At 42.8% G+C, this 26,134-nt stretch overlaps 1 protein-coding gene and 2 long non-coding RNA genes across 4 annotated transcripts; 2 read left to right on the forward strand and 1 right to left on the reverse strand.

Annotated features, from left to right (window-relative positions):
• The first annotated feature begins 1,533 nt into the window (after positions 1 to 1,533).
• LOC103707537 (receptor-like cytosolic serine/threonine-protein kinase RBK2) lies at positions 1,534 to 6,858 on the forward strand. Of its 2 annotated transcripts, XM_088716793.2 has the most exons (10): positions 1,534 to 1,735; positions 1,955 to 2,005; positions 2,821 to 2,936; positions 3,021 to 3,407; positions 4,394 to 4,645; positions 4,723 to 4,877; positions 5,759 to 5,838; positions 5,942 to 6,077; positions 6,165 to 6,314; positions 6,403 to 6,858. In XM_088716793.2, exons 1-10 carry the CDS (start codon positions 1,716 to 1,718, stop codon positions 6,571 to 6,573), a joined length of 1,518 nt encoding a protein of 505 aa, XP_088572919.2. In that variant the 5' UTR covers positions 1,534 to 1,715; the 3' UTR covers positions 6,574 to 6,858. The 2 variants fall into 2 exon arrangements, 1 of the variants encoding a protein (XP_088572919.2); XR_003385810.4 differs by lacking the exon at positions 1,534 to 1,735 and having other exon boundaries at positions 1,744 to 2,005; positions 5,942 to 6,073.
• LOC148714884 (uncharacterized) lies at positions 6,552 to 20,492 on the reverse strand. The gene is made up of 2 exons (XR_015975781.2): positions 20,326 to 20,492; positions 6,552 to 6,725 (listed from the first exon to the last, which is right to left on the reverse strand). It is a non-coding gene; the product is annotated as an uncharacterized LOC148714884 (long non-coding RNA).
• Positions 20,493 to 23,654: 3,162 nt separating this feature from the next.
• LOC149768387 (uncharacterized) lies at positions 23,655 to 24,389 on the forward strand. The gene is made up of 3 exons (XR_016399687.1): positions 23,655 to 23,992; positions 24,109 to 24,233; positions 24,321 to 24,389. It is a non-coding gene; the product is annotated as an uncharacterized LOC149768387 (long non-coding RNA).
• Positions 24,390 to 26,134: the final 1,745 nt, after the last annotated feature.

Raw genomic sequence — 26,134 nt, forward strand, 5'->3', positions numbered from 1 at the left:
CAGTTCTTAACCGAACCGGAACCTTGAGGAATACGGTTCGGTTAAGATTCTAGGTTTGATGGAACCGAACCGGAACCGAAACCGGAGCCTAATTTTTTCTTTTTTTTCCATTTATTATAAAATAAATTAGTTCCAAATTTATTTAATGTAACTTATTATTTTTTTATGATATTATCTAGTTGTATTATTAAAATTTACTTTGATAGTTAATAATAAAATGAGGTACAAATTATCATTTTGTATTAATTACACAATCTGTTTGTATTTATTATTTTTTTTCAAATTAATTACACAATCTATTTTTTTTCAAAATTTTATAATTTATGTTGAAAAATCGGAATCAGAACCGTCTAAAATCGGAACCGAAACTGGCGGTTCTAGAACCGGAACCGAACCGACTATTTTCGGTTACGATTAAGATTTTAGGTTTTTGTGAAACCGGAACCGGCGGTTCCAGAACCATGGTCAGATCTAGGTGAATAGAGGGTAAACCATAGCATTACTTTCCATGACTACTAACTAGAGATTCTAATTAATTTCTTTTGGACTCATACCTAACAGGAAAGACTAAGAAAGACATCTACATAGAAATCTATAATTTATTAGTTACAAGGTGCAAATCATTGGTCCTACACATCAACAACATCTCCTAGAATACTGTTTGGCCTCTGTCGAGCCCTCATGCAGTAAATATGCATGCAGTGAATCAAATCATCAAAAGTACAACAGTTAGGATTGCTTTTCAAAAATGTTTTATAGTGTTTTTGTTTGGTAGTAATTAACACTGTACTACAGCGTTGATGCATGCTTTGGTATCACTCTTTTAGAGAAATCAGCACCTAACGCAAGAAAATGACTCTTTAAGTGTCGGTCGCATGCTAATTTTTGTTCTTTTGTTTTCTTTTCTTTGTTGTAAATATGGCAAGTCACTTGCTACTTCGACATAATGTAATGGACGTAGACGAGCTTGGGTAAGTGTATGGGTGAGGATTAGAAGGCAAGTGAAATTTTCCTAGTAGGGAATATAAGCAAGTTGTCCTTGCTGAATGGGAGAGAAGCTGGATGGAGCAATCATGACACTTTCTGATATCTTGAGGAGAAAAGAAGAATACTAGTGCAAATTGGAGGATGGTTGATGGTTAGGAAAAAATTAGAAATTTGGTAGAGTTATGAGCTGCTTTAGAGAGACTAAATTATGGCGCATATACATGTGACATAATATAGATAACAATAATATTGCAGGAGGTGGTGGAAATGCAAAAATTTTGGGTTTCATGAGCGTAGTTCTTCTGATTATACAGTAGAATAGGTATCTCTATACTAATACAATTTTGTAGTTGCAACAACTTTTAATGAGTCATGTTCTATCATAAAGTGATTCTAGGTATTACAATTTTCTCCGGATATGGTTGTATATACCTGATCCTTTCCAAATTTAATGATGGCAAGTGTGGTAAAATGCACTTTTTTATTTTTTTTAGATGTAGTGGTTGGGTGAGGCAATTTAAAGAGCAAAGAAATGGAGAGATCGACCACCATGGTTTGAGTAAACAAGGTTTAAAGATTATAATCGGATCCAAAAAAAAAAAAATCATTTGTTATGTTTCTTTTTTTTTTTTTTGTTTGATGTAAAGCTGTTATGGTTTGATTATTATTATTGTTATTATTATTATTATTAAAAATGAGTGGACGAGAGCAAAACTCGCGCCCAGGATATGCATCCCCGGACGGTGGGGTAAGGCTAACGGTCGCTGGAATCCATGAGCTCTATCCACACAGCGAAGCATTTCTTCTTCAACTACTAATTCTTCTTGCATTGCTGAGAGGAAGAAGATTTCATGTAGGAGAAGAAGAAAAGCTTGGCTTTGGGAGCACAAGAGGAGGAGAGGATTCAAGTTCTTGAGGGTAGCTGGTCTCCATTCTTGTCTTATATGTGCCTCTGGTTATTTTGCAGCAGCGATCAAATGGATGATCTCATCGAAGAAATTGGTGACTCCCCTCCAGGGTATCATCTCTTCACCCACTTCGTCGTTTTATGCATTTTATGTCTCTAAGTTTTCATTTTGGGTTGTATTTTTCTTTTGTTCATCTGCAAAAGGTTCATATAATTAGCAGTCTTGGAGATCTTGGTTTCCTTTTATCAAACAAAATCTATTGGGTTCAAAAGATATTCTTGGTTTCTTCTGTGCAAAGTTTCATTTTGGAACCTTCCATGCTCCAACTTTCATTGAAAATGGCTCATCCCCGACATGATTTTTATAAAACAGAAAGAAAAAAAAAATTCATTGTTAGGCATGGATATTTTTCTTTTTATCTCTGTTCCATGATGTTTGGTTCTCCTCCTCTGCCTCAGTTTTTCTTTCCATGAACTCCAATTTTTCCTTTCTTATCAATGAATGAATCTTCTGATGGGCCCCTCTAAGTGCCCATCTTTTCCTCAAGAAAAAACTTCAATTTTCCTTTTTCTTTGGTTTTTCTTCCTCTCTTATGTTCTTTTGTTTTACCCTTCTATTCTTATGGGATTTTGTTATTTTATTTCTTAAGGCATCAATTCTTTTGCATTGAAGACATGTTCTCTTCTATTATTGTTTCTTTTTTCAAAGAAAGAAGACATGTTCTTATTTCCATGCCTTTCCTGACCAAGACACTCACACACAGGCACAAACATAAAAATTGGATTTATCTGTACCTGATCTTAATGCCAGTATGCTCACTGTTTTATTATATGGGTTTTAATTTCAGCACATATTTTGCTTTTTTTCCATATATGCACAGATTTCTTCCATTTAGTCCAACATGTGTTCTTCTTTCCCTTCTCAGAGAAAATGCCAATATATCCAGAGAGTGCAGTGGAAAGCCCCCTCGAATAGGAGGATTTTTTTCAGGCCGTGATAAAGATACAACCAGCTTGTTATCTGTCTCTGTTTCTGCTCAAGGTAATTTGCCAGCTTTATCTTCCATTCTTTCTTTCATATAATTTTCATCATGTTCATGTCTGAATTCTCCCTTCCACTTCATAGATTTGAGGTCACTAGACATGGAGAAGGATACCCTAGAAGCGACAGAGGTATCATCTCCTAGAGGAGTCCTCGAAGATGGCTTGAGGTGTTCGGATTCGGAGACAAGTTCTTCGAAGGCCAGCACATCCTGCTCTGAAACACAATTGCTCTCGAACAGCCCTTCCCTATGGAAGGGATTCTTTCGTTTCTGGAAGCAGAAATCAATGAGGAGATTATCCAGTTTTCCTCCGCTCGGAGTCCCAAAGCTATCAAGGAGGAAGAGCAATAGGGAGACTCATGGCCCCAGATCAGACACCACCACTGATTATGACAATTGCTGCTTCAAACCTTCTTGGAAGAACTTCACACTCTCAGAGCTCCAGAAAGCCACCAATAACTTCAGGCCAGGTTGGCTCATCTTAGCATGATCTTTTCTCTGAATAACCTATCCTTTCTAGTAGATTTCTAGTGGTACTTAAATTATGCTGTGAAGACATCCTTATGGTGAGTCTTTAGCAGTTATTACTATTCCCTTTTATTTTTATGTTGTTTGTTAATCTGTGGAAGAGCAATCCTGTTGCTGCATTCCAGTTTGGCCTCAGAACATTGTCATCTTCACTGTTCATTTAGATTCTATGTCTAGGGAAGTTTTGAAGGGTTGTTCCATAGTTTCATAAGCCCAAACTGTGACTTAAAGGAAGCTGCCCCCAGGTTTGCACTTCTAAAGTAGGTTTCATTGGCAATATGCCAAGGTCTTCACTTGTCTAAAGTTGCTCTAATAGGAATTCTGGATCCATACTTTGAGAGCTGAGATCAAATGCGTAGGTGATCACAGAATTTGCTAAACCCTTCTTGACTGTGTTCCATAGATGACACCGTTTGAACGGATAAAATACAGAATGATAAAGATCCTGGTAATTTTTGATTTGTTTATAATTGTATCTTAACATGTACTTTTCTTTTTCCTGCTTCTGTTTGCATTTTCTTAAACATATGTCTGTGTTTTATTTTAAGTAGTGTCATATTTTTCATAATATGAGAGTGCTAATTCAGTAACTCTGTGGTAAATGTGATTTTAAAGGTCCTAAAATTCTGACATTGGAATGACAAAGTTTTGCTGTTCAATTGACCTGGTGTTCAAATTGGACTGCTGCAATGGTGAAAAATAAACTTCATAAAGATCTGCTGTAGTAATTCAGAAATGGTAATCAAATAACCAATAAGATATGGTTTGCATGTCTTCTCATGCTTCAATGCTAAATTGGACAATGATCAAGAGGACATTTCGAAGTCGCATTTCTTTCTTTGCATGTTAAGCTACAATATCAGGTTATTTTCATATGCTGCATATCAAGTTTAGTGTAAAAAATCTCCATTCCTCTTTTCTATTGTAGAGAACATTATAGGGAAAGGCGGTTATGCTGAGGTTTACAAAGGAAGCCTAGAAGATGGACAGCTTGTAGCAATTAAAAAACTTACCCAAGGAACAGCAGATGAAAGAACAAAAAATTTCTTATCTGAATTGGGAATCATAGTCCATCTAAATCATCCAAACACTGCCAAATTGATTGGCGTTGGGACTGAAGGAGGCATGTATCTTGTTTTACAGCTGTCCTCTCATGGGAGCTTGGAAACTCTTCTTCATGGTAGTTATGTCAACATAAAATCTTTTCAAATCATTTTTCCTCTGTTGCAGTTTTTAATCTTTTTAATCCTTTGTTAGGTTCAAAGGATAAACTAAACTGGGATGTGAGATACAAGATTGCCACAGGGACAGCAACAGGTCTTGAGTATCTTCATGAGAGGTGTCAGAAGCGCATCATTCACCGAGACATCAAGGCTGCTAATGTGTTGCTTACTGATGACTTCGAACCACAGGTATCATTCATGTAGATCAAGTTTGTTCAGGCATTGTCTACTAGATTTACCACCGATATTCTAATAATTCTGCTGCGATCTGTATGTGCAGCATATTGTGAGACTTTTGGAAAAATTCCATAATCTAAATTTCTTCTTTTATTGGACAAGGATTATTTGAGAATTATTGTGTTGAAGTCATTGAAGTTCCCACGTAATTATATAGTCCCATGAAAAATGAATTGTTTTCATGGAAATTCAGGAAGATCCAGAAAAGCTCTGCCGGTAGGTAGAAGAAAAGGAGGACTTTAAAATGCATATATGAAGCAAAGCTAAGGGATTGCAATTAATAGGAAGAAGATTTAATTTTCCTTACAAATAATGTGCAGTGGATAGTATAGAAAGGCACGATCTGGGTAAAAGTCTTAACATGAGGGTGCAAGTTGTGAGAGAAAGTTGGGAAGAACATGTCTGTCTAGATTGCAAATTTTTGCCATTGATAAGCATGGACGGCAAAAACGAAGAGGCCAAAAAGAAAACATTGATCCAATTGTAACAAACTAATGAGATGAAAATTTTGCCAATCAGTTAAATCTTAAAAGAATATGAAGAAGAAATAGGATAATTACAAATATTTTGTCAAGAAAAGTAAAGGTTTACTGGTTTACTGCTTCCATTGTTATATTAAGTGCAGATATGATGGATTCATACAGTTTGTAGTTTGCATTACTAAAATTCATATTCAACCAATTGATTAGGTTCTCTGTGCTTTGTTATTAGAATTCACAACTTCATATGACTCTTTAAAAAAACATTGATTAAATAAACGCTTTCAGCATAAGTAACTCAGACACTTTTTTCTAAAGAAACATGACACAGTTACTTATTTTATTCTGATCCAGATATGTGACTTTGGCCTTGCTATGTGGCTGCCTGACAAGTTGACTCACCATACATTATCAAATTTCGAAGGCACATTTGGGTCGGTGAATAATTACTTCTCCTTTTACTTCTGTTCTTGTCATCATTGATCTATTGTGAGGTTGGTCATTTACTTCTTGCCATTTTGCCTTCTTATTGAGCAGCTATCTCGCCCCTGAGTACTGCACTCATGGGATAGTTGATGAGAAAACTGATGTATATGCTTTCGGGGTTCTATTGCTAGAGCTTATTACCGGACGCAGAGCAATAAATGCATCACAACAAAGTTTAGTAATGTGGGTATGTGTTACTTATTTATATGTCAACATCTCTTGGTGGTACAGCACATCATCTACAATGATAGAATTTTCCAACATACTGTAACAGGCAAAGCCATTACTTGAAAAGAATGAAATCAAGGAGCTTGTTGATCCTTTCCTAAATGATGCTTACAACCTGAAGCAAGTGAGATGTGTAGCACAAACAGCTTATATGTGCATTCAGCATTCATCGGTTTTGCGACCTCAGATGAGTCAGGCATGCACATAACTCTGAATCCAGATACATCTTAATTTGCAAGATATAAGTCTGGACCTCAAATGATTAGCATTTTATGTTGGTGCAGGTATTAAAGCTACTAGAAGGTGAACAAATGCGGTCTGAGTCCATGAAAGGGATTCACAAGCCACTTATCCGGAGGACATATTCAGAGGAACTCTTTGATGCAGAAGAGTACAATGCGACAAGATATCTGAACGCTCTTACTCAACATAAGAAGCTTGCTCTGGATTTATAAACCATTAGAGATCCATCTGTTGGTGGCTCTATGGAATGTCAGTATCATGGAAACTCAGATTCTGTAGTGTTTCAAATGTGTGACTTGGATTACACACCAACTCAATAGCATTTGTAAGTAGAAAGTCATGTTGAATGCACCAAATGTCAGTCCTAAAGGGAAAAAAAAAAGAGTGACATGGTTAGCATCACGTGAGATACCTTTCTGTCAAGGTATCCTTGTTTCTATATCATAAATCTTAATATTTAGCATATGCAATGCACATAAGAAAAGTTTGGATGGCTATGATTTAGTTTACATAGAGTTCAAATGAATGGAGACAACATGGAGAAGTCCACATGCTGCACTTGTTATGTGTCTATATCATCAATCTTAATATTTAGCATATGCAATGCACATGAGAAAAGTTGGGATGGCTATGATTTCTAACTTTCACAGAGTTCAAATGAAGGGAGACAACATGGAGCAGTCCACATACTGCACTATATTTTGTTACACCAAACTAGAGAATATTCGAAACTCACAAAATATTATTAACAAAGATATTATGAAGAAAGCTTTCGAGTCCAATACACAGATTTTATGAAGAAAGCTGTCAAGGTATCCTTGTTTCTATATCATAAATCTTAATATATGCAATGCACATGAGAAAAGTTTGGATGGCTATGATTTCTAATTTCATAGAGTTCAAATGAATGGCGACAACATGGAGAAGTCCACATACTACACTATATTTTGTTACACCAAACTAAAGCATATTTGAAACTCATAAAATACCATTAACAAAGATTTTATGAAGAAAGCTTTCGAGTCCAATACGCATGCTGAAATCCAAATCTTTACCATTATCTGTAGAGAGTAGTGAAATATCTATCAATGTATCCTTGTTTCTATATAAATAGTCTTAATACATCATGGTTTTGAATTGGTAATAGATATTGTACTCAAGTTGTCAGCAAAGTAAATTTAATTAGTAAACTGGGCTATTAGCCTTCTTACGCGTACCATACGATGTTGATCCATTCCTTAACAACAAAAGCTTTTGGATCAAGTGGTTAGTTAATGTGGTTTTAGAGCTAAAATTGCAAGAGGTCATGGTCCAAATCGCTTCTGTATCATTTATTTCCTGACCTGCTTGTCGCCTTGACTAGTCTTGTTTTCAACTCATTATTCCTCCAATTAATGGTAGAAGCAGCATGAGGGGCTTAACTAGGAAAAATAACTTGAAACATCACAGTCCAAGGATACACACAAATTCTGCTATAAGGCAACTAATTCAACTAGAAACTCCTCAAAATATCACCCCTCAGTGGGAACTGGTCCTCTAATGGAACAACTTTTCTATAGCAAATCTCTTAAGAAATAATACTGGAATACGCCATTGCATAAGATCCTTCAAAACAAATGATCTCATGAGAAGAATAACTTCTAGAACACTGGTAATTCCTTTATCATCAACTTTTCTAAAGTAACTTCTCCTTTAACTGTTGGAACATGAGTGCATTTGCATGACATATGGAAGATAGGAAAAGGAAAGATATAGATTTAACTAAATCATTGTTTAAACTCAAACATATAGGGAGATCACAATTTTGTTACAAGAATTGTATAAGTTGCTACAATAGTGAAGAATTGAGCACCAACGTGTCTACTATATTTATACGATGGCCATTCTATGTGCAAGCTTGTCCCTGCATACTATAGTGCCGTGGGATCCTTTGGTTATATCAGCTAGATTAAACACTTGCCTAACTCCAAAACCAAAACGAGGTATGCAGTCTTTATTTTCAAACTTTTCTGGAGTTGCAACTCTTCTTTTATGTCCTTTATGCTGTTTATAGTTCAGGGAGCTTAATATACGTCCATTTATAAAACTCTCTTCCACCTCCTCTCTCACACGCACACACATCTTTTAATCTAAATCAGTCTAAAATGGGTTTTCTGAACATGATTGGTCTTAGAAGACTTTTCAATATATGTGGGGCATTCCAAAATTGTTGCAGAAATGGCAACTGAGAGGGGTGAGCACTAATAGTTTACAATTTCTTTAGCTACTTAGTACTTACTCCACTTGGTGTGCATTATATGCTTATCTCATTAACAAATTAAATTCATGGATTTTATCTCCTATCCTCTTCTGATTCATCATAGAAATTTCCATTCTGAAAATAAGTTTAGATTCGTGCAGATGGCAAATGAATCTGCAACAATCTAAGCAAGAAAAATCTCTTTTAAGAAACAAACTACAAGTTTACACCAGATATCTAGATATTTCTCTTAAAAAAATCGGCAATGAGAGTTTGACTCTCGCTAAATCATATTCATGCTTACCTTTAACTACTTGTAGCTGAAGCACCTCATTGTGGCAGCTGGTGGGAGTCTATAGGACAGTGATACTGGAGAAAGGTGGGGAAAAGGGATGCCTTTGAAGCTATTCCTATATTTTCTTATATATTGGATCCCTTTTTCTTTTTCTTATTTTTTTGTGTCGGGGGTGGATCTTTTTTTTTTGTCTAAAGATACAATCACCTTATTTGTTTTGCCACATTTGGAAGTACAAGATAATGCAGTGGTGGTCATCTGGATTTTATTTTTTGTCATCGTGCGGTTTGTACTAATGTTATTCAAGTTATGTGTAAAAGAACATGTTAGTAAATATATATACTATAAGCGGAAGAAGCAAACAAAAGCCTTTAGACTTGTGTTTCTATGGCTTGTGTTAAGCGTGCATTTATGCCCTCTGTTTTTTCCCTAAGTTTTCATTTTAAGCAATAATACCGCATGAGATACTTCTTTTTATGTTGACAGTGTCAGAGAGCTTTCAGAAATAGTTCAAGCAAACCCTATAAGTTGTTGGTACCAGTCCTTGCAGGAGGGACCTGGAGATACCTGCTAGAATGCTATTGTTTTATGTCCAAGACTGTTGATGCATCGCTAGATTACTGAAGCTTCCTTATTTCTCCATAAAGGTTTAAATAAGCGAAGCTTCAGGTAGGGACCGCCCTGCTAAAGATTGGCTCATCTTAGAATGGTGTTGAGTTTGAGCTTAGCTCAGTAAGTTTGATGAGGAGCTTGTTTAAGGGATTAGGTAGAGCATGAGAACCTCAGGGTTTCATATGAAAGCTGTTGGGGGGAAAATATTCGTCACGCCTGCATGAATAGCCGAGCAGACCTCCTCCGACCTGGAGCCGCCCGAGCAGACCGAGTAGACCCTCCGACCCGGAAGCGCCCGAGCAAACCCCCTGACCCGGAAGCGCCCGAGCAGCCCTACTGACCCAGAGACGCCCGACTCGCGCTGTGGTCACATCCCCCCGCAGCGCGACCAAAAAACCACGCCTTGCTTTCGTCAACAATCAAAGCATATGGCTCCTGCAGGCACTCAGCTTACTCAACAATCAAAACGTATGGCTCCTGCAGGCACTCAGCTTACTCAACAATCAAAGCGTATGGCTCTTGCAGGCACTCAGCTTGCTCAACAATTAAAACGTATGGCTTCTGTTATCTACGGACATCAAGCCTCTTACGGCAAACCTACTTGGCTATGAATGATGGTATGACTCCATGATGACTCGAGAGCTTCGGCCTAATCTCCTACAGTAACGGCATTGATTCACACGATCGAGCATTGATTTCTACTGCATGCCCAATCGTACTACAGACTGTTTGCCCCGTCACATCACAGGTAACCCAGCCCCTTCTATAAAAGGGGAACTTCCCCATTTTAAAGGGGACTGGAGAAGAAAAAACTCTGAACATTGACTACTCCCGTTCATACACTTGCCCCCTCTAACTTAAGCATCGGAGGGCCGGCACCGGGGTTTCCGGCGCCGGCTTCTTGCAGGTCTCTCGGAGGACGTCGCGCGCCGCCAGATCGCCGCCCGCTGGTTCTCACCGGAGCTCCTCCTTCCTGGCCCAGTGGTCACCCCCGGGTCCAAATTCCAGCAACAGTTGGCGCTAGAGGAAGGGCCCGAGTCGCGGCCATGAAGCTGAGAAGCAAGGGAGCTTCTAATGCCTCCCGACGTCTTCCACCTAGCCCTAGACACTCTGTCCAGAACTCACCACCTCCGGCCGATTCGACTCCTCAAGTTTGGCCGGAACAGTTTGATGCCTTGGTGCAGCAGGTTCAGGCCTTGGCTGCTGCTGTCCAAGGCCTGCAACCTAGGGGCGTCCCGACAGCACCGTTTCCTCAGGCCCTGGTTCAACCGGTGCCCCCTTCAAGTGGACCAGCCCCCCAAGGCCAAGATCTCCATGCTCGAGCATCCTGGAGAGAACCCCCAGTGAGGGGTCCAGGCGACTGGCCGCAACCGTCGGAGGTCGAGTCAGTCCCAGGGCAACCTGCGCCCGAGCAGACCACCGTGGCGATCCCCTAGGGCGACGAGCTCGACAAGAAAGTCGAGAAGCTGGAGCGCCAGATCGAGGCGCTCCACAGCAGGAGGGCGGGACGCGAGGGCGACTTCGAATTTACCACGAGGTCCCCCTTTTTCCAATAAATCGAGGATGAGCCGGTCCCGCCGAGGTTTAAGATGCCCCAGGTGGAGCCCTACAACGGCATGACCGATCCTCTCGATCACCTGGAGAGTTACCGGGCCTTGATGGCACTGCAAGAATCCTCGGAGGCCATGCTCTGCAAGGCTTTTCCGGCAACGCTTCGAGGAGCAACTCGTCTTTGGTTCGCCAGGCTGAAACCCAGCACGGTCTCTTCTTTCGAGCAACTCGGCAGGCAGTTCGCCGCCAACTTCGCTGCCAGCCGACCCCAGCGGCGGACTTCAGACTCCCTCCTCGATATAAAGCAAAGGGAGGGAGAGTCGCTCAGGGAATATCTGGACCGTTTCACTGCCGCAACTTGGGAGGTCCGCGAGCTCGACCAGTCCATAGCCATGTCGGCACTCAAGACTGGAGCTCGGTCTTATATGTTTCTCTTCTCCATCGAGAAGAATTTTCCAGTTGACTTCACCAAAATGCTAGTCCGGGTGCGGAAGTACGCGAAAGCCGAGAAAGCCGTCGCTTCTAGACGAGGCGGGGCCGAGCAGACCTCCAAAAAGCAAAGAGGCGTCATGAGGAGCGCGGCCGTCCCAGAAGCCCGTCTCCGCGCCGAGCTAAGAACCTGCCTCGTCTGAAGAGTCCACCCCGGCTACGGGGACCGCTCCGACCAAGAACCCCGCTTCGTCCGAGATCTCCGCCACGGCCCCGCATATCCAACGGGAGGTACGAAAGTTACACTCCCCTTAACGCTCCTCGGACTGAGATCCTTATGGAGATCGAGGGTCGGAATTATTTCCGGCCTCCGCCCCCGATGCGGAACCCCGGGGCCTGGCGCAACCCCAAGAAGTACTATCGTTTCCACCGGAACCACGGTCATGATACGGAGGACTGCTTCCAGCTCCGGGACGAGATCGAGGCAATCATCCGCCGAGGAGTGCTCAACCGGTTTGTGCGGAACCGGCGTGAAGAAAAAAGACCAGTGGAGGACGTCGTGCAGCATGGAGAGCCGAATGCTAACAAACCCATTGCTGGCACTATCAACACCATAGATCGGAGGGCCCCAGCCGGAGAACCCGCTGGAAAAAGACTTCTTCTAAAGCGCTCCCGCACCTCTGAAGTCATCTCTTTCTCGAATGAGGACCTCAAGGGAGTTGAAACTCCCCACGATGACGCTGTGGTCATCTTTATGGTCGTAAACAAGTTTGATGTAAAACGCATCCTAGTTGATAATGGAAGTTCGGCGAATGTTTTGTACTTTGATGCCTATTCTAGAATGGGGATGACAGAAAGGCAGTTACGGAGGGTGAACGCCCCACTGATCGGGTTTACCGGAGACTCAGTTCCAGTGGAGGGCGAGGTCGATCTCCTGGTTACGGTCGGGCTCGCCCCCCGAGAGAGTACCGTGAGGATGGGTTTCCTCGTGGTGCGCTTGCCCTCAGCCTATAACGCCATCCTTGGACGGCCAGGGCTCAATCCACTTCGAGCCATGGTCTCAACCTGTCACCTACTTATGCGGTTTCCTGCCAGCCTAGGAGTTGGCGAAGTCCGTGGGGACCAGGTGATAGCAAGGTGATGCTAAATGGCGACCTACAAGGCAAAGCAACTAGCCAAGGTGTCAACTTCGGTGCCAAATGACAAGCTCTCGGCTGAAACTTTAGAGACACGGGTTGGCCCTCAGAAGAAGCGGGTAGAGCCCGATGAGCTACTCACCCAAATTTTCTTACGAGAAAATTGTCCTGAGCTAACCGTGCAGGTCGGCTCTGGCCTTGATGCCCGCAAGAGGGATCGCCTTATCAACTTCCTACGGGCCAACATGGACATCTTCGCCTGGTCGCCCGCCGATATGCCGGAAATAGATCCGGAGGTCGCGGTCCACCGACTCCAAGTAAAGCCAACCTGTAAGCCTGTGCGACAAAAGAAGCGAAGTGCCGCTCCAGAGCGATAGCGAGCAGCGGCCGAGGAGGTCGACAAACTCCTCAAGGCCGGCTTCATCCGGAAGATATCCTATCCGGAGTGGCTCGCCAATGTGGTCCTCGTCAGAAAAGCTAGCGGAAAATGGCGCATGTGCGTGGACTATACTGACCTGAACAAGGCCTGCCCGAAGGACAGCTTCCCACTTTCCAGCATCGACCAGCTCGTAGACTCCACCTCGGGACATGAGCTGTTGACATTCATGGACGCCTTCTCAGGGTACAACCAGATTCGGATGGCGCCAGAAGATGAGGAAAAGACGGCTTTCATTACCGACGGGGGCACCTATTGCTACAAGGTGATGCCCTTCGGCTTAAAGAATGCTGGAGCCACTTATCAAAGGCTGGTCAGCCGAATCTTTAAAAACCAAATAGGCCGAAACATGGAGGTCTATGTCGATGACATGTTGGTGAAGAGTCGAATGGCGAAGGATCATGTGGCTGACCTCGACGAGGCGTTCACCATGCTTCGGAGATACCAGATGAAGCTCAATCCTGCAAAATGTGCATTCGAAGTCACCTTAGGCAAGTTCCTTAGCTTCGTGATTACCCAACGGAGAATTGAAGCCAATCTCGAGAAGGTCCGAGCGCTTCAAGAGATGGTGCCCCCGAGGACAGTTAAAGAGGTGCAGCGGCTTACAGGACGAGTCGCAGCTCTCGAGAGATTTGTTTTCCGATCTGCCGAGCGCTGTCTTCCGTTCTTCGCGACTTTCAAGCGGCCGAAGAACTTCTTGTGATCGGCGAAATGCCAGCAAGCCTTTGAAGAGCTTAAGCGTCTTCTCGCTTCTCCTCCTTTGCTCACGAAGCCTCAGCAGGGTGAGCTCCTTTATCTGTACTTGGCGGTTTCCCCAATTGCAGTGAGCTCGGTCCTGGTTCGAGAGGAGAACAAGCTTCAGAAACCGGTATACTACACCAGCCAAGTCTTGAGGGATGCCGAGACCCGATATTCAAAGCTGGAAAAGACAATTTTTGCCCTGGTCGTTTCGGCTCGGAGGCTCCGGCCCTACTTCTAAGCCCACACGGTGGCCGTGTTGACCGCCCAGCCGATGAAGCAAATTCTGCAACGATCAGATCGTGCTGGAAGAATTACAAAGTGGGCCGTCGAGCTCGGAGAGTTCGACCTCGAGTACCGACCCAGACCGGCGATCAAGACGTAGGCACTCGCCGACTTTATAGTCCAGTGCACTGTGCCAGATGAGGCCGAGCTCGAGCCTGCACCAACAAAGCAGACCCCGAGGTCGACGTGGACTCTGCACGTCGATGGTTCCTCGAACTTGGGGGGTAGTGGAGCGGGCCTCATCCTCACCAGTCCAGATGGAGTGGTTGCCGAGCAGGCTTTACGCCTCGAGTTTTCCGCCTCAAACAATGTGGCGGAATACGAGGCACTCATCGCCGGGCTCAAGTTGGCAAAGGAGCTGGAAGTGAAGGACCTAAGGGTCTTCAGCGACTCCCAGCTGGTTATGAACCAAATCTTGGGCGACTTCGAAGCCAGAGAGCCCACGATGCAGGAGTATCTCCGGAAAGTGCGGGATCTCACCTCGACTCTGAGCTCTTTCCACATCCAACACATTGCCATGTCGGAGAACCTCAGAGCAGATCAACTGTCAAAGTTGGCGTCCTCTCGCATAAGCGAGCTTCCAAAAGCAGCAGCACTGGAGTATCTTCAGATGCCCAGCACGAAGGAACCCGAGCCGGCCCTTTGCGTCGAGGTTGAGCCGAGCTGGATGGACGAGCTCGTCAGCTACCTGCAGGATGACGCCCTCCCCAGTGATGAATGCGAGGCTCGCCGAGTCAAGCGTCTAGCCGCTCGATACATATTGTACGAAGACAAGCTTTATCGGAGATCGTTTACCTCTTCCCTCCTTAGATGCTTCCGCCCGACAGAGGCGGATTATGCGATGCGCGAAGTCCATGAAGGGATTTGCGGAAATCATCTGGGAGGCCGAGCACTGGCACATAAGATCTACGCCAGGAATATTACTAGCCGACACTCCAGAAGGATACGCTAGACTTCGTTCGGAGACGTGACCGATGCCAGAGGAACGCTAATATTCAACACCGACCCTCGACTTTGTTGACCTCGATCAGTTCCCCTTGGCCATTCGTCCAATGGGGAATTGATATCCTGGGACTGTTCGCTCTGGCAACCGGGCAAAAGAAGTTTTTGGTCGTCTCTATCGACTATTTTACTAAATGAGTTGAGGCCGAGCCAGTGGCCCGGATCACCGAGCAGAAGATGCAGGATTTCGTTTGGAAGTCAATAATTTGCAGATTCGGACTTTCCCACATCCTCATATCAGACAATGGCCGCTAGTTTGATAACGCTCGCTTCAGAGAGTTCTGCTCCGAGCTCGGCATCGACCACTGCTTCACTTCGGTCGCACATCCTCAGACAAATGGAGAAACCGAGGTAACGAATTGTACTATTTTGCAGGAGCTCAAAGCCAGGCTCGAGCAGTCCAAGGGACAGTGGGTCGAAGACCTATACAACATCCTGTGGGCTTATCGGACCACGTTCCGTGTACCCACCGGCGAAACTCCCTTCAATTTGACGTATGGAACGGAAGCTGTTATCCCATTGGAGATTGGGCTCCCTTCTCCAAGGGTAGAGCATTATGACGCCAACTCCAGCTCTTCGCAGCTCAGAAATAACCTGGACCTAGACGAGGAGACAAGGAAAGCCGCCCGAGTCCGCATGGCGAGGTACCAACAAAAGACGGCGCAATATTACAATGCCAGAGTCAAAATCAAATCCTTCAAAGTGGGGGACCTCGTCCTCAGAAGGGCTGAAGTCTCTCAACCGACCGAGCAAGGAAAGTTGGCCCCGAATTGGGAAGGACCCTACCGGGTCGCACGCGTCCAGCGATCCGGGGCGTACAAGCTGGAGTCTCTCGACGGGACCCCTATTCCACGAAGCTGGAGTTTTGAAAACCTCCGGGTGTATTACCAATAGAACCCCAAGGGGATCTCTGTTTGGAGCATAAGTCTCACCTTTTTACAATAACTTATCTACAATTGTTTAATTGTGCTGCGTTTCTCCTGATGTCTAAATGTTTCGTGATTCCCAGACGACCCGGCCCGGCTCGTATACATGACCCCGTTCGGATACTACAATTAGCACCGGGCGAAGCCGGGCGCCTATAGCAAAAAGTTCGAGGTGTCAATGTCGAGCTCGGTCTCGATCTTCCTCAAATACCTTGGCTAAGGCCGGAATGCCCCGAGGTCAATAGTGCGTTCCCAGATCCCTCGACCTCGGAAAGCGTCGCAGGTCGACAGTGCGTTCCCAGACCCCTCGACCTGCGTACGATCCTCCGACAAAGTTCGGGATGCTCCGAGTGTCGACAGTGCGTGCCCAGACCTCTCGATACTTCGGAAAGACGGGGTAGTACCTTCGCGGCCCTCCGTGGCCCTCAACATCAATAACGGGGTAGTACCTTTGCGGCCCCCCGTAGCGCCTCCCCGATAGAGTTCGGGATGCCCCAAGTGTCGACAGTGCGTGCCCAGACCTCTTGACACTTCGGAAAGATGGGGTAGTACCTTCGCGGCCAGCGCTCAACATCAATAACGGGGTAGTACCTTCGCGGCCCCCCGTAGCGCCTCCTCGACTAAGGTCGAGATGCCCCGATGAGTCGACAGTGAGCCCGAGCTCCCTCGACCTCGGAATGACGGGGTAGTACCTTCGCGGCCCCCCGGAAACAAACATTCGAGGTCGGCAATAAATGTTCGAGGTCGGCAATAAATGTTCATGGTCGGCAACAAACGTTCGTGGTCGGCAACAAACGTTCGTGATCGGCAACAAACGTTCGTGATCGGCAACAAATGTTCGTGATTGACAACGAAGCGCCCCCAAAATATTTGTGGATGACCGCAAGGCAACGCCCACAGATCTCCAATGACAACTATTTCTCCTAGTGTGCTGGTGTCCCCAGAAAGCAGACCCCGAGCAAAAGAGCATCCTCAAAAGTTAGCTGAGGAGCAAAGCTGCCGACCTCAGCGTGAGCCGCTCGACTCCGACGGTACAAAAGGTACATTTTAATCAGTACTTGTATTCATTCCTGCATCAACTGAATGCTCAAATAAAGTCCCGACCAGCATCGGGGCGCTTTGCCGGATCAATCATGGGCCGACCTCATCGATCCCACGCGCACCACTCGTCAGTGAACCCTAGTCCGATTGATATCGGCAGCTCAGTGAAATTTGATCCCGAGCTTGGGGACTTGCATCGGGCCTGTACCTAGACTTGTTTAGGTCGGGGGGAGGGTCCGACAATTCGCTTTGGCAACTAGAGCTCCGAGCTCACGGAGCCTGTGACATTTGAGCCAAGTTAGCGACCTCAGGTCCTAGGGCTCGGTAGGATTCAGTGCCGAGCTCGAAAGCTTGACGAGCCCGAGGACAGGCGAGTGTCTCGGACCTAAATACCGCGATATCGCTGGTCGAGGGTCCGAGCAGCGCGAACTTAGGACCCGAGTCAAGGACTTGGCAAATATGCCAAACCTAAGTCTGACTACGTAATGAACGTGGTTGAGGCCGCAGAGCCCAAGTCCATGAACTTGAGTGAACCCGAAAAAACTTAGATCTACTGAAAAGCAAGACTTGAGTCAACCACACAAATTTAGAAAGAAAGTTCATTTGGAAGAAAAGCCCGAAGGCTGAGTACAAAATTGAGGCTCGGCCGTATAACAGACATAAAGGCCATCCTCCTTCACAAAAATAACAAAACAAAAAAGAAAACCCTAGGGGGCGAGCGCGGCACCAGCAGCCGGGATCCCTTCGGCCCCACTGTCCTCAGTAGCCTCGGGGGCAGTTTCAGGAACTCCCGTCGGACCTTCTTCAGCAGCTGCTGGTTCCTCCGTGGCGGTCTCGGTCCAGCCGTCCTCAGCAACCTCGGGAGCAGCCTCGGGTGCTCCCGCCGGACCTTCCTCGGCAGCGGCCTCGGTCTCTTGAGCGGTTTCTTCAACCGCCCGAGTCCCCGCCTCAACCGAGTCATCTGCCTCGAACTCGAACCCCGCTCCCGGTTAAAGCAGGTCGAGGTTAAAGTCGGGGCAGAGCCGCTTCAGTTGATTGCGGAAGTCGTTGAAGCCCTGAATGAGCCCCTTCACGGCCTCCTCTTCGAGCAGGTCGCGGAACTCTTCCGATTCACGGAAGAGTTGAACGGCGCTCTGGGCCTGCTCCTGGGCCTCCTTCTCCCGAGCTCCGAGTTGAGCTTCGAGTTGCTCGGTCTTAAGCTCCGCGTTCTTTATTTCCTGCTCGCGGACGACGAGCAGGGACCGCACCTCGGCCAAGCAAGCCTCGGCAGCCCGCAGCTCTGATCTAGTCAGAACATGAGCGGCCTTCTCTTCTTCGAGCACCTCGGTCACAATTCGGACTTCATCCTCGGTGGCCCCCACTCTAAGCAAAAGCTCCTTCTTGTGGAGCTCGAGCTCCGCCAGCTTTTTCTCGGCCTCCTCTTGTGCCCGTAAACACCGACAAGCTCGTTCTTTGCAGTCCGCACCGATCGAGATCAGTGTCTCGATCTCGTGGAGGTGCTGTAAGCAAGGCAGAAATTAGGCCGAGGATAGAATTAGGGCATAAAAGCTAAAAGCGTAAGGAATAAATAATAGTAAATAATGAAGATTTATCCGAATAGCAGGGAGGCGAGGTGACTCCAAAAAATTGTTCAAGCTCATGGCCTGAATTTTCGCCCTGTCGGCTGAAAGAAGTGCGACGCGGAAGATCTGCCGCGCCGTCTCAACGTTCTTGAGGGCTGAGTCGCCCTCGAACACTGTCCATTCCGGAATGTAGGACCGCCTTTCTTGTTGGCCCTCATCCTCCGGTGGGTCGGGGAGGCTGGGCCTTGTCGCCTTCGGCGAAGGCGGCCTCGCGACCCCTCGGCTGCTGCCCGGCTCGAATGCCGGGCGCTCGGGTCGAACGGGCGACCGACCAGGGACTCGCGAGATTGGCGTCGGGCATGCGAGCGCCATAGTGGCTCCTGCTGAGCTTCCGGGCTCGGAGCTCGAGCCCCCCCTCCGAGCAGCTTCGGGGGGCTCAACTCGGGGAGCGCTCCTCTCGGCGGCCCCATCAGCCGAGACCTTGGCCTTCTTCTTTGTCTCGGGCGGGACTCCTTCGAGCTCGGCTGCCCTCTTTCGGAACCGAGCGTACAAAGCTCCGCTCTTGGTCACCATCTTTGCAATGTCTGCAAGGACGAGCAAAGTAAGTTCGTAAAATATTATGAGGAAAAAGAAAGAAAATTTTTTAAGTTACTACTACCCTTATCTTGAGGGCGCGCCGAGCTCAGACCGACATTGACTAGAGCGTCCTCGCTCATGAAGAATACCATCCCCGAGGCCGCGAACGGCGTTAAGGATCCCCTGCTCGCGCGTGGAAAGCCTGGGGAGTTTATTGGCGGTCCTGAGCCGGCTCTGCCTCCACCTAAGGTCGAACCCCCATGACCGCTCGGAACCCAAAAAAGAAAATTTTTTTCTTCCAGTCGTGAATGGACGTCGGAGCGCCCTGGAAGAGTGACCGACCCCCCCGAAGGGCGATATAGAGCCACTCTCCGTCTCCCGGGTTGGACTTCAACATGAAGAGCCGCCGGAAGACATTCACGGAAGACGGGATCCCATATGCCATGCACAAGGACCGAAATCCGATAATCGTCCTCCATGCGTTCGGAGCAAGTTGCGCCGTGACGAGTTGGTACTCCCCGAGCAACTCATTCACGAACCCATGGAGGGAAAATCGTAGGCCGGCCCAGAGCGGACAATACCTCGGTGAGGACGCAGTCGCTTTCTCTGCTCGGTTGGTGTGCGGACTGTTGCCGGGGTGAAAACCCCGCAACAAAAGCTATTGTCCTTTTGTTAGATGCACATCTAATGATTAAAATGCTTGTTAGAAAGTAAGCATAAGGGCTATTATGTTAACATCTAACAACTGATATACACCATTTTTATTCATATCACAGTTTATTTTGTGAAAAATCATAGCTATAATATACATAATTTTTATTTATTTACATTTCAAGCATACCAATGGGGATAGTAAAGCAGCTCTAATTCAAAGTAGAATCCAATGGCAGAGAAACATATAAGACATCCACACAATCCAGCAGAGTTACCTTCTACAAATAAAATCATGCCATCATATCTATACGAATTTAACAGTTCATATCCTCATGGTTCCTAACAATATTTTGCCAACAAATTAAGTGACAATCTCGAATCCGGAAGACAGAGCACATCATCTAGAGTTACCGCGATTCATAACAAAGGAATAGAGAGAGAACAAAAACCAACGGAAAATACGGCAAAGGAGAGATTGTTACCTCAGTTGGAGGTGCTCGAGAAGACAAGACTCCTCTTGATTACCAACAAGTTCGAAATTTTTTTATCCAAGAAGAAGTGGGAAATCTCCGAGCTCTAGCTAGGGTTGGTATCCCGAGGGATTTTGAGGTCGGCCGTATATTCGGGAGAACAATAATCGAGTGTTCATGAGATATTAGGTTTGTTGAGGGTCTTATTTGCAATTAACACTAGCACCGGGCTTGGCGGAACGGCCGGCTTTTTTAGGTTGTTTGGAAAAATTATCTACATGCACCAACGGACAATCACGGCCGTTCGTTTTATGATTGTGCATCAAAATATGTGTTCAATGGATGAGGTCTATAGAAACTGCAATATATGTGTTGGCCGCATGCACCGCCACACGGTGTACACAGCATGGAGAATAATTTTTCATTTATTAGTCTTATTTGCAAGTAATTAAATTATTTTAATTTAAAAAATTATATTTTATACTATGTGCACCTCGTGACACTGCACACCATTAATCATCGATTCTATTTAGCAAACACTTATCCTGATGTATTACTATAGAAATAAGCGGCTATGGTTATCAGCATACACGGTTGTATGGTGTATATCATGTAAGATATAATCTATAATTGAATTCATATGGTAGAAATTTTTTGGAAAATATCTAAATTTTTTTTCATGAGTCTTTCTAATTCTTACCATTTGTGGGGCCGTGTAATATTTGAGCCATCAAAACTTTTAGTATACACTTTTGCCTTTCGTTTCTCATCAATGTTAACAGTCACTTTTGAATTTGGCAAGAATTGTTAGTGCGTCTCCCTTGGGAACATTGCATTTCTCGGAGTTGTAAAATTAAATTTCATTGAATTCTTTTTGTTGCCTATAATTGGTACTTCCATAGTATCATTCTTCATCGGTAATTGTAGTCTATTCTTGAATGGGAAAATATTAATATTCTAGTTCTCTTAGAAATATCAAGGGCTCGTTTGGTTCGCGGGAAAAGAAGGAAGGAAAGTGTGGTCAACGGAAAAGTAACAAGATGCCTCTTATTTGGTTGGAGTTTTCAAAGGAGAGAGACGGAAAAATTGTATTCCTATGAAAATATAATTCCCACATTTTATGAGAAATTCTTTCCCATAAGAAACATGTGAAAGTTACTTTCCCATGAGGCAGGAATCACTCTATTTTTATTTTTTTTCCAAAAAGATCCTTCAGCATTAAAGAAGCATTAAAGAGGTATCAAAGACCTAATTTTTATTAAGGGTATAATAGGAATTATATATAACTTTTCCAAGAAAGTGGATGGTCAATCAAATATAAGCACTTTGAAAATTTGTTAATTTTCCATGGTCAACCAAACATGCCAAAAGTACTTTTCTAGGCATCCTCTTCCTAGGAATCTGCTTCCCAGGAATCATATTTCTAGGAGGAAAAATACTTCCCGCGAACCAAACAAGCCCCAAATGTCAAAAAGATGTATCTGCATATGTGGAGTTCATCCTCAATGTATTGCCATGAAACTTTCTAGGAAAAACACAATCTACTTGGGTTCCAAAGCTATTCACATCTTAGTAGTAGAGATTATTAGCTTTACATTCTTTTAGCTCATGTGCTAGAACTCCTTTATAAAGCATTTTAGAAAACGTAGAAGGGTTTAGTTAGCTCTAAATTCTTTTAGAGCTAACTAGTAGTTTTACTCCTTTCTTCAAATTCTTTTTAGGCCCCACCAACACCCACCAATGGAGCTATGCAATGCCAAAGCCCTCAAAGGTTTCCAGTAGAGAATTTTGCCTTACATTTATGATCAATAAATTGTATCTGCTTTTGAAATTGGCATGTATCCTTAGTCAGCATGCCTTGGAAATGTTGAATTTTCACAGAAATTTTGTTGTATACATTGAACTTTAGAAAGAATTTGAAATAAGTTTGTTGTAACACTTTATTAGATACTCTTTGATTATTTTTTTGCTTCAATACTTTCTTCTTAAGTATATCTCTTTCTAATCCTTTATTATAAATTGAGGCTCTATAGACTTCATGCTAGTATTCATTACTAGTAATTGTAGTGTCTTTTTGAATGGATGGATAAGTACTGATAATTTGTCCTGTTAGAGATGTTAAATATCAAAAGGATGTCTCCATAAAAATATAGGTCCTCCATGAAGGGACATTAAAACAAAGGCACCACTTTAGAATGGTAAAAGGTACGAATATTAAATACATATCATATCTTGCAATCTTAATCTTATCAAGTTACAAAGTTTTTATCATCATAGTAGAAAAGATAATTCCTAGAAAAATAAAAAACCTTAATTAAATTTATATTTTTTCTAATTTAATGTGGTAGCATCCTTCTTCAAAAATCTTAATATTCTAATTTAAATATTATATGCATGCTAGTAGCTTTACTCCTTGCTGAAACTTCTATTATAAACCCCACTAAACTTTTAGAAATCCATGGAGATAAGTGATGTCAAAGCCGTTACATTTTTAATCATATGCTTTTGCCTAGTTGGTTCCTTCTAAAATTGATAAGTGCTACTAACTTATTGCCTTTAGGAACACCAAATTTTTTCAAACACATTGTAGAATATATTTAATTATATCAATAGTATGTTCAATCTCTTCTTGAATTAATGGGAAAGCATTAATTTCATACTCTTTAGAACATTGAATGTCAAAAGGATGTATCAATAAAAATATGTGGAGTTCATCCTCAATGTAGTGCCACTATATTAGGACCCTAAACCATAGTTTATTTTGTTAAAAAAAAATAATTTTTATAACCCGTCAGGTTACAATGTCTCACATTGTATTAAAAGAGAATATTCCTAGAAAAGGTAAAAAAAACAACTCTAATTACCTCTATGTTCTTTGAACTCATGTTGTAGAAGTTCTTTTCAAGATGTTTTGGATCTCTTATTTAAATTGACACATAAATGATAGCAGCTTTGTTCCTTCCATTAAATTCTTTAACATTTATTACTTACTGCCACCAATCCATGAAGCTAATAATGTTAGAACTGTTATAACTTTCAAAGCCTATCTTTATCCTATCAATGCTTATTATTTTGTCTTATAGTGGCACATTTACTCCTTTCCCAAAATTCTTTCTGTGAGTCCTACTAGTTTCAATTAATTGTGGAGTCATGTAATTTCAGAGCCATTACAACTTTCTAGCACAAATTCTTAAGCTTATCTCGAATCAATTAATAATTATAGGCTCCTGAAATAGGCAAGTACGTTAGTTTGTTTCCTATGGAGGCATCTAATTTACTCGCACAATAGTAGCTTTGCTCCTTCCCTGAAAGCCTTTTTGTGGGTCCTAGTAGCTCCAACGAATTTGTGAAGTCATGTAATAAAGCCATTACAACTTTCTAGCACGGATTTTTGCCATTCATTTCTCATTAATATATGTTTTCATTTTAGAAATAGACAAATATTGTTAGTCTGTTCCTCTTGGAAACATCAAATGTTCTTAAAAACTTTGTTGTTACTCTGCTTTCAATTATTATCTCTTTCTAGTTTCCACTATAAATCAAGACCCTAATCTGCAAATAGTTTCTTAAAACTTTCAAATCAAAGAGAGAACTTGAGTTGTGGAGAAGAGGAGAAGCTATGGATGTCCAACAGCTTAAGAAGCAGCACAAAGGCCTTCTCAGGGAACTGTTTCATGAGGTGAGTCTGAAAGATGATAAGCTATATATTTTGAGTTTTATGATCACTATGTTTTCTATTCATTTGTGTCCATGATATTCTTCTTTAATTTGTATTTGATCCTTTCTATTGGAAAGGAGTTCCTAGATGATTATTTTAGACAAGTACACGGCATAGAGGATGGTCGAGGTTTTGCAAATTTCGTAACGACAGAGTACTTCAAGGAAACTGAGACAAAAATTAATCTGATAAGCAAGCTTTTGTGAGTTTTCATTCGAAATCTCTCCTTTATTTATCTTTTGCATGAGATGATATATAGCTAATATATGGGTTTTGCATCTTAATGAAGGGGTGAGCCAGCTGTGGATTTTGCAAAAATTGATTACATTATTATTAAGTTGAAAGGGGGCACAGCATGGTATGCATATCAACTTCTTTTTGGTATTATATGTAGCTTATGTTGCAAATTCTATTTAAGAAGACACTCTATGTTGATAAAAAGTGAAAAACCTCTGTATTTGTTATTTTTAATATCTAGATTTTTATTTCATTTTTCCTCTTATGACAAGAGATTTATTTCAGTACATTGTTATTTTAATTTTCAATGTTTGAAACTAAAATCCTAGCTATTGGTTTGTAAAAGGATAAAATATCTACCTTAAGATTTTATCTATTCAAGGATTATTGCATCTTCTTAGTCAATGCACCTCCCTCTCTTATCAATCCTTCTGGTTGATATCCCTTTCTTGAGGTAAGAGAGGAGAGAAGGATGAGAAGGAAGAAAAGATGGGGGTTTTAGAATCAAATCAATTGAGCATTTATAGTACTTTCTTTTTAAGGTTCATCATCTAAGATGCTCTTGGAGCATCTTTCAAGACTGATTCCATGGGACACAAATCTTGAGGTTTGTCCCCTCTAGGAAATCCGATAGAGGCTCTCTAAAGAGATGCACATGATCTCGTGGTAAGGATAATTGAAGCAAGGTGTCAATCTCAATCTCTAGACCAATTTAAGAAGGGCTATATTGAGATATGAATGGGGTCTAGGATTGTAAATAGGTTGGATTCATGCTACATTTGCATCCAAATTTGATTATAAAAAAGAAAAAAAAAATCAAGTTTGGATTCATGTTTGAATCCATCAAATGAGTAAACTTCGAACACATGTTCAAACTTGATCAATAATGAAATTCGAGCTCTTTTGAGGTTCAATTCAGCACATGATTTTAGTGAACCAAGTAGCTCAAAGGTTAACAACTTCCAAAACTAATGGAACTCTTGTCATAATAGTCTCTGACAGATTACAACATGAAAGGAGCATGACAGAGAAAATGAATGATCGGTTTTGCATTAAAAAAAAATCACTCATGAAATTAGATTTAAATTTCTATTGTGTTTAGTTTGATTGGAACATGATCAAAATCCAAATATTAGTTGGGATGTTGTAATAGAATAGCAACTAGTAAGAGTTAAAGGAGAGGATGCATGTGAAAGTGTACATCCGAAAATGAAGAAAAGAATTTAACAGATAAAATCATGTAGCTAATTTTCCTTATATTCATATATTTACATACATACATACATAATCAAATGAGTTAGTAGGGGAGGGTATTCTAGTTCCCTGGTGCTAACTCCAAATATTAGGTTGTCTTATCACTAACTAAATTGGTCTTGGTCCTAAATTTATTTACAACTAATTTTTTTCTTTTTGGTGGATAAAAAAAAAACAACCAAAGGTACCATTTAACATAGAGAAATTTGAGCCATTTGCTTAATATGTTCGGACTAGGAAAAAGGGATAGGAAAGCAAATACATTAAAATAAATATATCCTAGAAATTTGAGTAATGTTGATATATAACACAAAAGGCCTAATTTTTTGATGTCATATTTCATCAATAACGGTCATAATATCATAGCATTATTAGCAATAAGTTATTGGTTATGATGCTACACTCAAGCTAAACCAGGCCTTGGTTGACAAGTTTTTTTGTTTTTTTTTTGGCCCAAGTAAGTTTGGCTTGAGATCATTAAAAAAATATCAACTAATATTTGCTTGTCTATTTATTTATGATGCACATTCAATGGACCATGGAGCTAGTAGTCTACCAAGTCTACTGTCTGTTGTATTAGCTATCTCTTGATAACAAAGAATCCCCAGTAGA

This window comes from Phoenix dactylifera, chromosome 2 (genome assembly GCF_051530095.1).
Source record: "Phoenix dactylifera cultivar Ajwa chromosome 2, Ajwa_hap1_PhDact_Kaust_v1.1, whole genome shotgun sequence".
NCBI classification, from domain to species: domain Eukaryota; kingdom Viridiplantae; phylum Streptophyta; class Magnoliopsida; order Arecales; family Arecaceae; genus Phoenix; species Phoenix dactylifera.